Source organism: Genypterus blacodes, unplaced genomic scaffold (assembly GCF_046128005.1).
Source record: "Genypterus blacodes isolate CSIRO-AG114 ecotype Tasmania unplaced genomic scaffold, CSIRO-AGI_Gbla_v1 ptg000032l_1, whole genome shotgun sequence".
NCBI lineage: Eukaryota > Metazoa > Chordata > Actinopteri > Ophidiiformes > Ophidiidae > Genypterus > Genypterus blacodes.
Genome location: NW_027466845.1, coordinates 8,289,755 through 8,305,703, shown reverse-complemented (window position 1 = coordinate 8,305,703; position 15,949 = coordinate 8,289,755). Strand labels below are relative to the sequence as shown.

Below are 15,949 nucleotides of genomic sequence, written 5' to 3'. Positions count from 1 at the left end.
TCTCTCTCCCTTCCGTATATGTGTGTCTTTAGTAGTTGTCAGTAGGTTAGTAGCTGTTTCATTGCTCGTTATTCTTATAGGTGGACACATGGACTTCCGCATTCAGGCATGGCATAACTTAGTGTGATGGGCGTTAACCTCCATTTCACACAAATGCACAGAGGTTAGCCGGATCTCCACGTGACATTTCCTCCAGACCTAATCAGTGTTAATGAGAAGGCATCATATTATCTATACGCATGTCTAATTAAGTTAATCTGGCTCAGCGTCGCAATTATCAGACTTTTATTCTCCGTATTTATGAGTTAATTAATCGCCCGTCCTAAATGCCGGAGGCTTCGATTCATCCAAGTGACCTGAGCTGCACAGAATATGATATTTTTACTCCGTGCTCGTGTATTTCTCCTTTCACCGCCCGGCGTATGTCAGGATGAAAGGAGCCAAGTGCTTCATTAACATTCTCTTGGCTTTAAACAGTAATAGGATTCTTTCAGTGTTTGTCCTTCGCACTCAAATGTGGTCCTTCTGTTTCCTCGTGCACTGCGTTAGCATTTATAGACCTTTACTATGTGACATTACATTGATATCTTGTCAGAAAATAGTTAGGCTAACACTGGCGCAGAGCCTTATGTGTGGTGCGAGTCTTAGCTGTGTTCATCACAGTAATTGTAGTAATTGAGCAGAACACGTGGCCATGTTCATACTGGCAGCTTTAGCGCCACGCTAAGAGCAAACTGAGTGCACATTCCCCTTATTTGCATGTCTTATGATTCATAAGAGCATACCGCCACGAAAATGAATGGCGTTGGAGTGATACTAACAAGTTGTAAAGTCAAACTTTTGTCTGTTGTGACATTTAACACGACCTTTGAACTGTTTAGACAGAGAGAAAAATGGCGTTAAATAAACAGCAACCTGGTGCATTTCTGTTCTCTCATTGTTTCTGTACAAAGCAGAACAAAAGCAGCATTGCGATCTTTTGCACTCCCACATTAGTATCCGCTATTTACAACCTACCTATGAGTGCCTGAACGCAGCATAAATATCCTTAACCCAATGAGCTCTCCATTAAGCACCAACACACCATTAAACTTTACCTATTAGGTTACTGAAAGTGTAACTTCACCAATGGCTTATAACCCTATGAGCAAGAAGCGATAAATGTCATAGCAACCAGAGTGAACACAGAAATCTACCGACCACGACAGTCGTGTCACGTGAGAACGAGGCAGAGATATGTGACAATCTTCGTGTGGTGGATGTTAACAGATGCAGCTGGGATTCATCCAGACGCGTTTCGTGATTCCATCCGGACCCGTTTCAGCACCTGTTTGTGCTTTGACATCATCCTCTTTCCCCTTGTTACCCCGCATCAAATCTGAATTACGCTAATTCCCAGCAGTAATGTCTTCACAAATCATTTCCTCCCGCCGTATAGCTTTTAGTGTGCAATACAACAATTACACACTGTAATCCAACGGTTGTGATAGATTAGCATTTCTGCAGTTCAACGGCCCTATTGTAGTTTTCTCTTTTTGGTCTGCAGTATTTACGCTGCATCACAATCACTCCCAGCCCAGTATTAATATGCAGCAAACATCCGGGCCGCTTCTGCCTCCTCGAGTTTCATTATGCAGATGTACACCAGAGCAACTCAGACTCTCCTCTGGCTGCTAATGCGGAGCGCTCGTGCATTTTAAGCAAATTTACACAGCAGGCTGCAGAGGGGAGCGGGGAGCGGGGAGAGGGGCTGTTTGCTCGGGGAGGATGAGAGGACTCGCTGCCTCTCTCGGCCCTCTGTGATTGGTGGGTAGCGCTGGTGTGGTGGTGGTGGGCGGGCGGGGGGTTGCTGGTTTTCAACTCTGTCAGCAGATCAGAGTCCTTCTCATGATCTAATGGAATAATCTCACTGACTCTCTAGGGATGAGTTAACCCCACACTTACTGCTAACCACTGACATCAACCCACTTTTGTGCACGTGTGACATCATGTGTGACTTCATCTCCACCCCCCTCTCTCTCTCTTTCTCTCTCTCCCTCTCTCTCTGTCTCGCTCCGCAGCTCTCCTCGGCGCTGCTCTTCGACGCCGTGTACGCGGTGGTGGCGGCGGTCCAGGAGTTGAACCGTAGTCAAAACGTTGGGGCCACTCAGCTCTCCTGCAAGTCCTCCAAGATCTGGGAGCACGGCACCAGCCTCATGAACTACCTGAGAATGGTAAGGCTGTGGGAGACGACATCACGGGTGACATGTGACGTCGCTGGCTAGACCTAAGATGGAAAACTTGTGACTTTCTCGAAACTGTCATCGGTAAAGTTAGTCTGTGTTAGACGCTTCGATATTTTGCCTCTGATGCCGATACGGTCGATAATTTACTCTTTCCCCCCGAGATGTTTAATGAGGATGCATACTGGGCTGGTATCCTCACAGCTTGTTAAGAGCAGAGAGTTTACTTATTTACATTTTAACAGCAGCAGGTTTTATTCTGGCTCAATTGCTGAGATTGACTGCAGCAAAAAAAACACTTCTTCCAGCCCCATAAAAGTTAAGACAGGAGAATGTTTGCCATTGAACAAAACAAACCATGAAACAAGTCTGCCCATGAAATGTTCGCAGAAAGAGTAAATATGTATATATGTAGTTGTGTATAGATTCTCTTTAAATATACTGCAGTTTTCAGTAACTAATAAATGCAACAGCAACGTTAGACTACTAACTCCACACACATTCATGGTGAGTAGTAGTAAGGTCTACAGACGGCAGTGACGGCCTCAACTTCTGTGGGTTTCTGTTTTCTCAAGCCCCCAGACACTCGCCGGCAGACGTGACGTAAATTAGATCACGTCAGATCTGTGGAGTTGAGGTGTTCATTTCTGCTTTCCTGTCTACATGCTAATACGCTGATATCAAACCCATAATTTTCCAATGATGGCGGATAATCGTGTTTTATTTACGCTCTCGTTTTGTGCGAAAATGAGCTCAGCCGGTGTTTCATCTCTCTTCATTACAACACGATACAATGAGGGAGGAGAGATAAAGACGAGCTGTCAGTGAATAAAAAGTGTTTTCCTATTAGAGGGAAATGGTTGCAAGTGATTGGGCTTTCAAGGTAGTTAAATGTGACATGTGTTCGATATCAGACTGTTTTCCGTCCTTGCTCACAGAGAGAAAATGTGAGTAATGACTTTTTTGTTGTGTTATAAACTGAGGATATTAAAGCCTCCTCTTCATTTTATCATTACAAAATTTGACACATTGGATATTTGACGCATTGATACAAAGCAAGCAAACAGTGCGAGTCATAAATCATGTCCCCTACAGCTGCAAATGTGAGACAAGCTGACAGGATTTCTGGGTAAAGACCTCAGAAGTACAGGCGAATTAGTGCTTTCAGGGCAAATAGATGACTTACAAGGCTAAAGATTCAGAGATTCAGGGCCCCGATGGACTTCTACAGTTGATACCTTTGGGCGGGGTTCGGAATTTTCCTGGTGTTGTGGGTCTGTAAAGCCCTTTAAGACATGTTATGTGATATTGAGATTGATATTGTGATAAATGATCGTAAAAAAAATATTGGGTTGTAGAAATAAAGTTGTCTTGACCCAAGATCCGAATTGGTGCAACTATTTCATGGCAGTCTTTTCATCTAACATCTTTTGAAACATCTTAGGGTCCTCTAGGCCTTTGACATGCGTGTGTGTGTTTCTCTGTGTCGCACAGGTAGAATTGGAAGGTCTCACTGGCCACATTGAATTCAACAGCAAAGGCCAGCGGTCGAACTACGCACTGAGAATCATGCAGAACACCAAGGAGGGCCTGAGGCAGGTAAAGTAACCCCCCTTCTAGAGCTACACCTTGCGCAATTCACCAAACAACACAATGAACGGAATGGCGCACAGATCTTTGGTTCACTGTCGCGACAATTTGCATATAAACGGTGTCGTATTTTTAAGTGACCTATTCAGATTCTGCCTCATTCCCTTTAGGAACTAAGTGGCCATAATGACGAGGTTTGAGCCGAACCAAAGCTCTGCAGCAACAGTTTGTGTCCCACCAGGCCACTACGTCGGGCAAATGTGACAATTGCCTTTATGGCAGTAATGGAAGCAGAGCTGGATAGTGCAGCAGGGAGTCGTGAGGATACTTTGCTCAACTGACAAGTTGTGGTGCAAATAGTCCCATTACCCTCCTCACAGAAGTGTTGAGATACCAGAGGGCAAAAATAAAGATTACTGCTGTTCTCAGATGGTGCAAACAGACATTCATTCACAGAGAGCACATTTGGTTTAAAAGCAAAGTTAATAGTAGGTATTACTTTCAGACATTGCAGATTGTAGAAGTGTTATGGAGACATGCAGATTAAAATTCCTCTTCTTAATTCATTGGAATTACAGAATAGTTTGAGGCCTTGTCACACAAAGTGGCCATAATACATCAGCGGGAATTCGCCAGCATGATTCATCGATACGAGCCGCAAAATTGTTGCCCCTGTGCCTGCTGGGATTTCCAAACGTCCTGAACAAGCAGGCCTGTTGTGCTCGTCAAAATGATGGAACGACGCTAAAGTGAACCACCAGACATCAGACCAAACACAACATACACTTATCTTTCCCCCTTTCTTGCTTTTTGAGAGAGATGTTGACCCTTGAGGAAGAGTTCAGTAGCACATCTGCGAGATCAAATCAAAACTTAATTTAAATGAACTGACTAATCAACTGAGTTGGCTTAAATATCAAATGTATTATTCATTCCTAACAGATGGGAGGCAAATGCAGTTTAAAACATCAAGGAGTTTTTTAAGGAGTTACCACAGAAGGGAAATATTAAAAGAGAAAGATGTTTATAAGAGAACATTGTTATACGTCACAATTTCCTCTAAAAAAAATCTAAATATTGAATTTTAGGAATCGACCTGTTGAGTTTTGTTGTAAAATCAAGAATCGATATTTGAATTTTAGTTTTATTGTTTCCAGCCTCTGTCATGCTAACAGAGGAAGAGTTCTCCACAGCGCTGTGTGTTCCCCCCTAATTGCTACAGTGTTATTCTTCCTCTTCATCCTTCAAAATATTTGCTTCATTCTCACTTCCATGTGCTTTACCATATGGTGACAGTTGGAATACTCTCTCACGTGGGTTCCAAATCACTTTCCGCTCCATGCAGCATCGCAAGAAAAAGAGAAGAAACAAGGATAGAAAAAAAAGCCAAATTAAAGTGTGATGGACAAAATCCCAGATTGCTGATAACATCACACGAGCCAAACTGTGTGAGCTGAATCCTAATGAAAGCTTAATGAAAGGCTCTTCCCTTTTTCTCCGACAGGACACCGCCATCAAACTGACAGATGACTAGACAGTGAATGTTGTCAGTGAGATGTTCACTTTCTTCATCCTAGTTTTATCACTTTGTGGCTAGCGTGCTGCGAACTTCACAAGCTGGACGTTTTGGAAGTCTTTGATGAGAAACAAACAGCATAGCAACATGAAAACGCCTCTGAGAATCAAACGGGTGGTGGTCCTGGTGCGCAAACAGCAAAGCAACACCGTGACCTACTTTGAAAGTTTCCTTTTTCAGAAGAATCCTGTAAGGTTTGGTGCATATTTGCCCTTTTTGTGACAAACCCAAAATGCCTGTATTTCCCAAAAGGCATTGCATGATTGAAAGCTAGATTCAAGGACTGCAACATTTCATACTGACCTCAGTTTGATGCCAGCAACTGTGAAGACTCTGTGGTAAATAGAGCAAGGAACATATGTGCGCGCTTCTGTGGTGGTGCGTTCAAAAATAACTCTTCGCTGTATTTTCCTCGCGCTTATTTGTGGATTCTGCGTACGAAAAAATACAAATAAATCAGACGCCGCAACTGTGGCGGCACCTGTTCACCAATGCTTCACGGCATGCACAGCTGGTGTGTTCTCTCTGGTTAGTTAAACACCACGGCAGAATGAAAAGAGACGTATTATGGAGGCTCTCCATGACTGCTGCACACACACAGACCCAAGCATCTGCTGACAAATATCATAGTTACTCTTCTTCTCCTCAGTCTTTATGATTCCCACTCTGCTGTTTTTGCAGAGCAAGCGTTCAATAGTTTGGCCATCAAAGCAAACTATCGTACTTCATAAATCCATATTGTCTAGTGTAGTATTGGATTTTCTACAGCCCGTAGAAACGTAGATGGGTTACAAAAAAAAGCCTCCAACTCAAAGGGAGATTGAGCTCTGTTTACGTTTCTTCTTTCTAAGGAGAGCTGGGTTAGGCTAGGAAACACAGAGGCATTCTAGGCAACTGGGAGGAGACCCAGAATAGACTGGAGGGATTCAATAGCCCATCTGGACCAGGGAAGGTCTTGGGATCCCCCAGGAGATGCTGGAGGACGTGACCAGAGAAAAGAACTTCTGGACTGCTTTGCTTAGGACGCCAGCTGGAGCTCGCACACCTGGTGGAAAATGGATGGATTTGGACTTGTTTCAGACTCAAACATAATTCTGTTTTGTGTCACCTTTTCTTCATCTTCTATGTAAGGGTCAAGTGTTAGAACATTGAAATAGTAGGAGTCTGTACAGGGATTGAGGCAGACATGTGAGTAAGACGTTTATACTGCATTTAGACAGCCGGATTAATAGGATTGACTCTCTCTCTGCTGGTGTCTTTTGCCAGGGAAATATTTTTAGATGTTCCACATGTGTTGATAGCTGTTTACTGACTCTTAAACCAGTAAGCCAGTCATCTCTGCACTGCAGTAGGTAAATACAGAGTACGCTTGCTTTCATATCCAAATTTAAGTAGGTTTGTTAGCTATTTTGATCTGCAGCAAGCCAAGGCGGTTTCACAGTCTCGTTCCTTTTGAACCCTTAAAGGGAATAGTCGCTCAGCATCAAACGGAGTGTAACATAGTTTGGGGAGGCCCTGGGGTTTCAGTGTAGTGAGTTTAAGTCACAATTCTAATCCAACTTTACATTTGAAGGCATTTTTATTCTATTTTTGTAGCTTCCATGTCAATTCTTATTTAAATCAAGCCTCCTGTCAAACAGGGGCATATGAGTGGAGTATGGGCTCCACTGCTGACACCAACCCGGACAAGTTGATGAAAATGGATGAAAGATGAACAGGAAAGCTGTTTAGAGGCATGTTCAACACTAAACTGGCGCCCCTTGTGGCAGTACTGTCTAATACAGATTTGGGTCACTTCAGTGAACGGTGGGTCACACTGCAGGCCAGCTATGAGGCTCTTCTTCGGTTTCAAATTCCACGCCTTGATACACCTGGACAATTATCCCCGCCCCGCAGCCACGCCTACTGCTCCTCTGGGGTACAACAAGTACGCAAACCCCAATGCAGTGAAATAAATCAGCACTTTTGACACCCACTGACGGCTTGTTCCGACACGCTGGAAGTGCCTGATTTATGAAGGGAAGCATGTGGCGGGTGTTGTCAATGCATTTGTCCCTTTCCGTGGCTGCAATCTCCACGAAAAAGCTGATGAAGGTCCAACTTGAGCACGACAAAAGTCTTACCTAAGCAACCAGGAGACGAGATGGACAGCAGCCCATCTGTCTTTATTAACCTTGTCGGCATCTCATCGTGTCCCCTCTCCATCCTGGCAGCGGGCCAGCCGAGCAGAAGGACCACGCCATCAGGCCTAATGCGATGATTTCATGCAGAGGTATTATAAAGCAGCCCTGCCAGTTACGTTAATGGGGGGAGGGGGGTGTCAGACGGCCACTGGATGGGGGTGCCGTTTGTTTTGTTGACAAACGCCTCCCACATGCTGTTTGAACAGAAGCCGCTGCAGCCAGGCAGACGCTGGAGGTGCCAGAGCCTTGGCAGGGATAGCAAAGGTGGCTCACTGCCCACTCACTCACTCACTCACTCACACGCACACACTTAGGGATTTTAAGCAGATTTTTTTTGCATGTCAACACATGAAAAGTAGATCCTTCAGGTCTTTCATTAAATGAAAATACAATTGTAGCCGCAGCGTGTAACACCCACGTTGTGTCTAGTTGGTAATGGGCGCACTGACTGGAAAGGTCTCACAAAATATGACCCGTAGCGCAAAAACAACACACTGGCATCAACACATTATGGAGACGGAGAGCAATGAGGCGTATTGTGCACAGCCACCCACCTCCATGTCTCGACACCACTTCCTCTCTGTTTCCCACTGGCGGCTGCGCCCGGCCATCATCCCCTCATCCCGATTCTCGTGGCAGCGCTACGGATCGCCTCAGCAAAGTGTGACTACCAGCTCCTCAGGCGCTCAGCAGGCCACAGCCAATCACTGTCTCAAATGGAATTTCTCTGGCAGGCATTTTCACACAATAGAGCTGCTCGCTGCCTGTTTATATCTGTTTAGCTGTCTCTCTGTCTACCTGTCTGTCTGTACTGCTATTAAAGCAAATATGCAGAGTGCTACGTACATATAGGAATGAAATAATAGGATCCATGTGTTGGCTGGATAGGCATGAGATCACACAATAAGACAATATGCAGTGTGAAGCTCAGTGAACGCTGAAAAAAAGATACAAAGTAACGAAAGGTCAGATGGACAGAACATGCTCAGACCTCTGTTCTTTATTCTTTTTTGTCGAATTTGGCTGAAATCCTCATTGTATTCAGAGAGGGATCCACACACACTGTCTCTCTCCCACTATCTGATTTGAGGACAAAACATTTGAGCCTAAGATTGAAACATTTTCCTCATGGGGAATCAATGCCTCAGTCGTTACTTGTGTGTGTGGGGTGGGGGGGGAGTTGTGGAGGCATGAGGAGGGAGGAAGACTTCTCTCCTCCTCCACAACCCCTCAGACGCTGCTTTCCTGTCATTATACTTTAGTTTTTTGTTTTTAATGATTCAGTTCCTTGCTAACATCAGTGCCAGTGCGCATGTGGAAACAGCGCCGGAGTATCATAACCACATAAGTGCATCATCATAGTAAAATGTAAGTAATTGCTTGGAGCCTGAAAACGGCCATCTCAACCGTTTTATTTTCAGACTATAATGTGTTGGCGGTCGTGTTTCTAGAAAAAAAATCCTCGTTCTTTGGATTTGGCAGGCGGATTGCGTTTTCCCAGCTGCTGCTCTCCTGGCAGTCAGGTAGGCCAGCGAAGGGAAGAGGAGGCTGGCAGGGCAGCGTCAGTGCTCTGGCCCAGCGAACACTGGCATCTGTAAGCAGCAGCAATCCACAGGGGAGAGAGAGAGAGAGAGGCAGGTGGGGAGGAGGAGAGGATGATGGGCAGAAAGTAAACAAGAGAGAGGGAGAGAGAGAGAAAGGTTAGGTGGCGTGAAAATAGGGCAGATAAAAAAAGAGGCAAAGACAAAAGTGTGAAAGTACAAACACACAGTAAAACCATATGCACATCAAGCACCAGCTGGAGCTCGTATTGTTTCTCTCTGCACGCATTATTATCACACTTCACAGTAAAGACCAAAGAAACGACCAAAGACTCTTCCTTCGATTTCTCACTAATCATGTTATTTTAGGAGAATTGGCTGTAATCCTTAAAATCCCTTTGCGATTCACAAGCCAGCATAATGAGCCAGAGCGGAGAGTCAAATCAGGAATCTCTTTGTTGACGTGTCTGTGTGTGTGCGTACCCGGGTGCGTGCGTGAGTGTGTGTGTGTGTGTGTGTGTGTGTGTGTGTGTGTGAGTGAACACCTACCCGTTTGTGAGTCCTTTCTTCCCCACAGATGGCGCGAACACAAGGCCTCAGCTATAAAACTGTATCATTGTAGATGAATAAAGGCCTCATATAAAGCAACCTGTTCTTCTGAAAGCCCAACCTGCTTCTCCTCTCAGGAGGCACAAAGACAGAGGAGTTACCAAACTCACAGCCTCGTCCATGTGTGTGTGTGTTGGCAGGATAAACGGCTCAGCATACTTCAAACGCACATTCTAGTCTAGGAAAGGTTTCTGCTAAGTTGTTTTGGCTACTGTCCTTCTCAAACCTCAGTAGCGTTTCCTGATAGACTCGAGCGTGAACAAGGGGCTGGAGCGTGTCCTGGTGTCCTGACAAGCCAGCGAGCGTGCAGGGGGCATAGATGTCCTGTGAGACACTTTGTCACCAAGTGGGAATTCCAGACGAAACTACAAAGAAGCATTTGGGCACCTTGCTGCCAACTACTGGTTCGGAGGGAGGATCACACCCACTGGTTTAAGGTTTAAGGTTTAAGTGAGAACATGGTCGTCGCTTCTTTCCTCCTGTGGCTTGAAGGTTGAGACTGGGAGTTGAAGAACCTTCTGCCATGCTTCGCCCTGGTGTTCATGCGTGGAAGAGGCGTGTGTGTGTGTGTGTGTGTGGGAGCTAGCGCTGATGAAGTTGTTGCCAGTCTTCACGCCTCAGATCCAACCAATCCAACTCTGCCTTCTTGGCTCTGCGCTCAACCTCTCACAATGAGCCCACTGCACTCATGTTTAGTACAAAGTCTTCCCAGAACGGGCCGGGCCGCACCACGCACCGTGCCGACCCAGCCGACTGAGCAGTCGGGCACTTCTTCAGCCTCAGTGGACAGACACACTGAAAGCAGAACGGCGGTTAATTGGAGGAAGCTGTTAAATGAGAAATGATAGCAGTTTGGGGCGGGCAAGCTGTGTGTGTGTGTGTGTGTGTGTCTGTGTGTCTGTGTGTCTGTGTCTGTTACTGTGTGTGTGTGTGTGTCCATATGCATGCATGGTAGGTGGGCTTTGAACAGTCTCTGCCTTTTTCCCGGAGAGAAGAGAATCAATAATTAAGTTTTACAACAGAGGGCCTTAATTGAGCAATAGAAACCACCTGAGAGCGAGCTAGACAGCAAAGAGAGGATGTGGAAGATTCAAGTTACAGATAAAGAGGCGACAGAGCAATAAGCAGGTTGTAGGGCAAAGAGGAATGTACGACTATTATCCTAAATATCACCCAGGCCTAATTTGACATCCCAGTGGAACGTCACAGTGGTCACTTCTATTCAGCATCACACAGGTAAAGACTCTTGTTTAACATCTGTCTACCTCACATTGACTTCAGGCCTGAGTTCTTATTTCTGTGCCTTTGCTTTTCCCCCCTGTAATCCATCTTTGTGTGAGCAGCTTCTTCTACCTCATCAATGAGCCCTTAAATCAACTGGCCTTGACCCTTTCCACCCTGTTTGCTCGCTCTCACTGTTCTATTGTCACTTTGACAAGGTAGAGTTTCAGCTTCGCCAGTGGTGAAAGAACAGAAAACTCTTTCCAGCTCGTCGAGTCCTTTCCACTCTTCTGTAACACTGTGGAGACGTCTGCATCTTCGTCGATCCGTGCTGTTCCGTGTTAGTCTTCCCGCACATATTCCGAGGAGAAGGCAACATGACAGCAAAATGCCCCTAAACATCGCCGTAACCATGACCCCTCTTCTCTGTTCCTGCGTTGTCAGCCAAGATACAAGGAAGATTCCCTCACCAGGTTGTCCTGCTTTGTTCTATGAGGGAACACTACGTTCATGAGAATAGGATTCAAAGACACACACGCATATATGGCGTGGAATTCCTCCTCTTAAAGGGGAAACATGCTCATTCAGTTTCCGTCTTTTTTGTATTGGATTTTTTCATTTGCATTTGCACTTGTGTTTACTACACCAAGTTGCTCCCCCCGCCCCCCCTTTTCTTCGCTCCCGTCTGGCCTTAGAGCAAGCAACCCCCACACACACACACACACACAGATGCGGATGTACTCAGTTCAATTGCCGCTGCTGCAATACATGGGGGGGGGGGGGGTTTGACAGTGAAGCAAAGAAAGAGAGCAAACACATAAGGAGTGGAGAGGTAAACGGCGGGTCAGCGGTTCCTTTTCTTTCCATGAAGGCCATTATCAGAGAAGCTCAGTGTGGCTCGGCGCAGCATGGCGCTGCTTGGATCTCTTCCTCTGGCTAAGGCTCCTGCTGACATGAGGGCTTGAACACAAACACAGGGGCTACAACACAAGACCTGAAGCCAGAACTCGTGCCACTGGGGTGAAAGTGAGCTTAAAGACTCAAACCCCAAACACCCCAACATGGATACATTTCCACTCCAAACCTGTGTTTTCAACCGCAGGTAATGGAGCTTTTAGAAAGAGCTCAGCAGAGTGGATCAATCTGGAGACGGCAGCTCATTGTTTCAGTGTCACACGATTCAAGTGCGGCCTGTCACTCAACAACACAGGCGGAGGAGCTTGTGCTTGAGAAACTATGATTTGAGATGAAGAGAGAGACAGGGAGTGAGAAGGAAGATAGTGACAGAGAGAAACAGTGAAAGAGAGAAAGAAAGGGTGACAGAGACTACAAGAGACAGAGAGAGTAAGATAGTGACAGAGAGAGAGAGACAGTGAAAGAGAGAAAGAAAGGGTGACAGACATAACAAGAGAGAGAGCAAGCGAGAGAGGGAGAATGAGAAAGAGAGAGAGAGAAGTATTTGTGTTTGAGTTCAGCTCTTCCTCTCAGCAGGTGTTCTGCTTAAATAAAGTGTTTCTGCTGTGACTCCTGAGAGGCAAATTTAGTCCCATAAATACTTTAATGTGCGTCTGTATTTAGAGCCTGAGTGCAGATTTGGGCCTCTTGTCTCTCATAAAGAATGAATCTTTGGGGAAAAGCTCCTGATCCAGTGGAAAATAACCAATTTCATAAAAACGGTCAACGGAGGACAACGAGGACGGGAAACAATTTTTATTTTTCAGTATCTGATGCGAATAGGTTTGATTGTTTAATAAAATGGCCTCTGAAACGCGGCGGAATACCTCTAAGAATGAGACGGAGGGACCGTGAAAACTTATATAAAATTTATTCCGTATCTCTGAAAACATTTTATATTTTATCTATTTTATGTATTGCGCGCCACAGCTCAATAACTCAGCGTGGGATGCTGTTGGTGTTATTTTGCCCGAGGTGGCGTCTTGTATTTTATTCATTTGTGCGCATTTTCTATTTTCAGGCGCTGCAGGTGCAATGTGTTGCTGCAGCGCGTCAAGCTACATTATCCTCAGAGTGTCCTCCGTGAAACGCCACGTCGCTTTCATTGTGTCTGTGTACGAGGGTTTTTCTTCCTACTTGTTACTTCCACTGCGCAGACTGAAGAGCAAACAATACAAAGCCCTTTACACCGCGTGCTAAATGAGATCTCGGCGCCCTGTTGTGTCCTTGTTATCGCGAAGCCGCCTGCGTTGAGAATAAACAACAAGCTGTTGCGTAATTAAAGTCTATCCTTCTTCCTTGCTCAGTGGAAGACCACGTCCAGATGTTGTCTGGCGGATCAGACAGCATTCAGATCACAATGCGTTACCAGTATGGCTTCTCCAGATTAAAGGATTCACTATTTTTCCAAAGCAGCATGGCGGCATTTGGCTGTTGGAAAGCTGATTTTCCACGGTATAAATCATAGTCGCTAGTTTTCCAACCATTTTTAGGTAGTAGATTTCTAGACAACATGCCCAGAGGTCCTCTGATGGGCTCTGTTTTACATGTCTTTGTGTTGGCAGAAGAGTTTCAATCGGCTAGCTACATCAATCACATCTTGATAGAAGCGTATGTTTCCAACATGCCAGTGTTGCTGCCCTGGAGGCAGACAGACACAGAAAGAGAAAAGCAAGGGGAGGATTCACCCTTAGCTTGTGTGCCTGAGTGGAGTGATAGAAAAGTGTTTGACAGTCACTGAGATGTTTCATTTTGTTTCCCACAGTCACAGTGAGTGGACGTCTTCTTTCTGTCTGTCTCCACCCACTATGTGCTGAGCTCCACACAATGTGGATGTTTGACAGGAACTTACTGCACATCAAACTAAGTTACACTTTTTTTCTTACTTCTTCATACTTCTTGATCTATTTTAAGTCAAACCACTTAGTGGATAATGCATAAGTACCAAGTTAACAAGTGTGTATTGAAATATTTGAGTAGTCGTATCCAGACAAGGACAACACATGGATGCGTCTCTCTGTTTAATGTCCCCGTGTCTCATCCTCTTTTATGTTGCTTTAACTTCACTGGTGGCAGCACTGACTTTTACTTTTATTATATCAGCAGGAAAACTTAGTTTGTAAAGTAGTTTGGTGCTGTAGAAAGCAGGTATATAAAGTATTCTATTGTAAAAACTACTTACCGTCTCTCTCACATCAGTAAAACTCAGACATGGATCAGTTCAGGAGAGGCTTTGTCTCCTCGGCTTTATGGCCGACTGGCTCTTATCTGTTAATGTCTGAAATGGCAGCGACAGTCATGGAGGTCGGAGAAGAGAAATGGAAGGGCTTGTATGGTGGCAAGGAATTTGTGTCACTTTGTTCGATTTCCCCTCATTTTATTTCCGTTTCCTTGAATGTGTGTGAACGCTAATCACAAGTCGACAGCGTGATCTAATATGTTTCTTTTGAAGAGTAGTGACAATGTCTGGCCCAACACAAATGGATTTTGATTAAAAGGCTCCACACAACATGGCCATGCCGTGTAAGCAAATGTTATCTGACCTTGTCTCGCTAACAGCCAATGCGAACGCACGCACACACGCACACACACAGAAATACTCTCAGAGGGAATATAAAAGCGGCAGAATGTTTCATTTTATGCAGCCGGTCCAACTCGGTCAAACTTTGAGATAACAGTGTTTATACCTTTTCCATATGCTCACAGTGGAAGGTAGAGCAAAGAGCAAAGAGCCTGCCATCGTAGAGAGTGGAAGGTGTGTGTGTGTGTGTGTGTGTGCGTGTGTGCGTGCGTGCGTGCGTGCGTGCGTGCGTGCGTGCGTGCGTGCGTGCGTGCGTGCGTGCGTGCGTGCGTGCGTGCTTGTGTGCGTGTGTGTGTGTGTTTGTCTTTTTAATCTCAACGTGTGAAAATAGCACAAACCTTCATGTGGTGCCCAGTGTACGGTAACAGGAATTTGATGTCTTCTGTGTGTTGTCAACTCTTTGTGATCACCAATGAGCACCTTTCACACCTCACAGGGTTGGAAAGGTGAACTTCCTCTCCAACCCAGACGGCTTCTGCTGCCTTACTATTCTCCGACAGGCGCGACAAATAAAGCATACTGCTAACAGCCCGAGGGCCTAGGTGTACTTCATGGGAGTCGAACTTGCAGGGTTGAAAGTCTCTGGCAAGGCTCAGGACGGTGATTCGGGCTCACTGGCTGCATTTTCGACTTTTAACGCCAGGCCTCTCAGGTCTCCTGATCAGGGATCAGTCGGACTAAGCAAAGACCTGGGGTGACCGAGGGTTTCAAGTGAGCATTGTTCTGTTTGTTATCTTATTGGAGACATATTTTACCTTCTTTATCAGCCTCAGAATGTTGCTACATTTCTCTTGTAACTATCTTGTATCTTCACCTTGACCTCATCTTCTTGTTGAGATTTGCACATCCAGTCCAAAGCTGGGACCAAAATTTGAGAACTGCAGCACTGGAAAATAGTTTCATATTCCCAGAACAATTTATTAAAGCAATATTTTAACCACCAAGGACTAAGGCTGCACAAAAACCAACACTACACTGAAATAACTGGACACCCTGAGAATTGCAATGACTGTGACTTATTGTTATGATTGGTTACAGATATAAGACTTCGATGGCTGAAAATTAAAATACAGCAAATATAACCAGCAAGTAATGAATACTGCAACTAAGTATTAGAAAGACGCGGCTTTGTGCAAATTTCCTCACCTCATGTGTTCTCAGAGGACGGCGGAATCCAATTAATTTAATCCAATTATACTTCTTACTCCAGCTCGTAGCTTGTGCCAAATTCAAGCGATAGGGAGAACTTGAACAATTTGCATCAGTTTTTTTATTTAAAGCTGTTTCAATGATATTCTCCTCAAACTTTGGTGTCTTAACCTTCTGCTAACTCATAAGACTGGAGCAGAGATTTTACAGCAAGTTATGAGTTATTATTTATGTTGTAGAATCACAAGGGAAGTAAAATGTGACAAGTTTCCTGCAAATTGTGTTGAAAATTATGTCTCAAACTGTGTTATTAGAAATCAGAG

General features: G+C 45.0%; 1 protein-coding gene across 1 annotated transcript in view; it reads left to right on the top strand.

Moving 5' to 3' along the window:
* grik4 (glutamate receptor, ionotropic, kainate 4) overlaps nt 1–15,949 on the top strand; it is a 184,138-nt gene that overhangs the window by 139,469 nt on the left and 28,720 nt on the right. The window contains exons 9-10 of the mRNA XM_076145889.1: nt 2,061–2,213; nt 3,717–3,821. Of these exons, the coding sequence (XP_076002004.1) occupies nt 2,061–2,213; nt 3,717–3,821 (258 nt within the window). The remainder of the gene's footprint in view (nt 1–2,060; nt 2,214–3,716; nt 3,822–15,949) is intronic.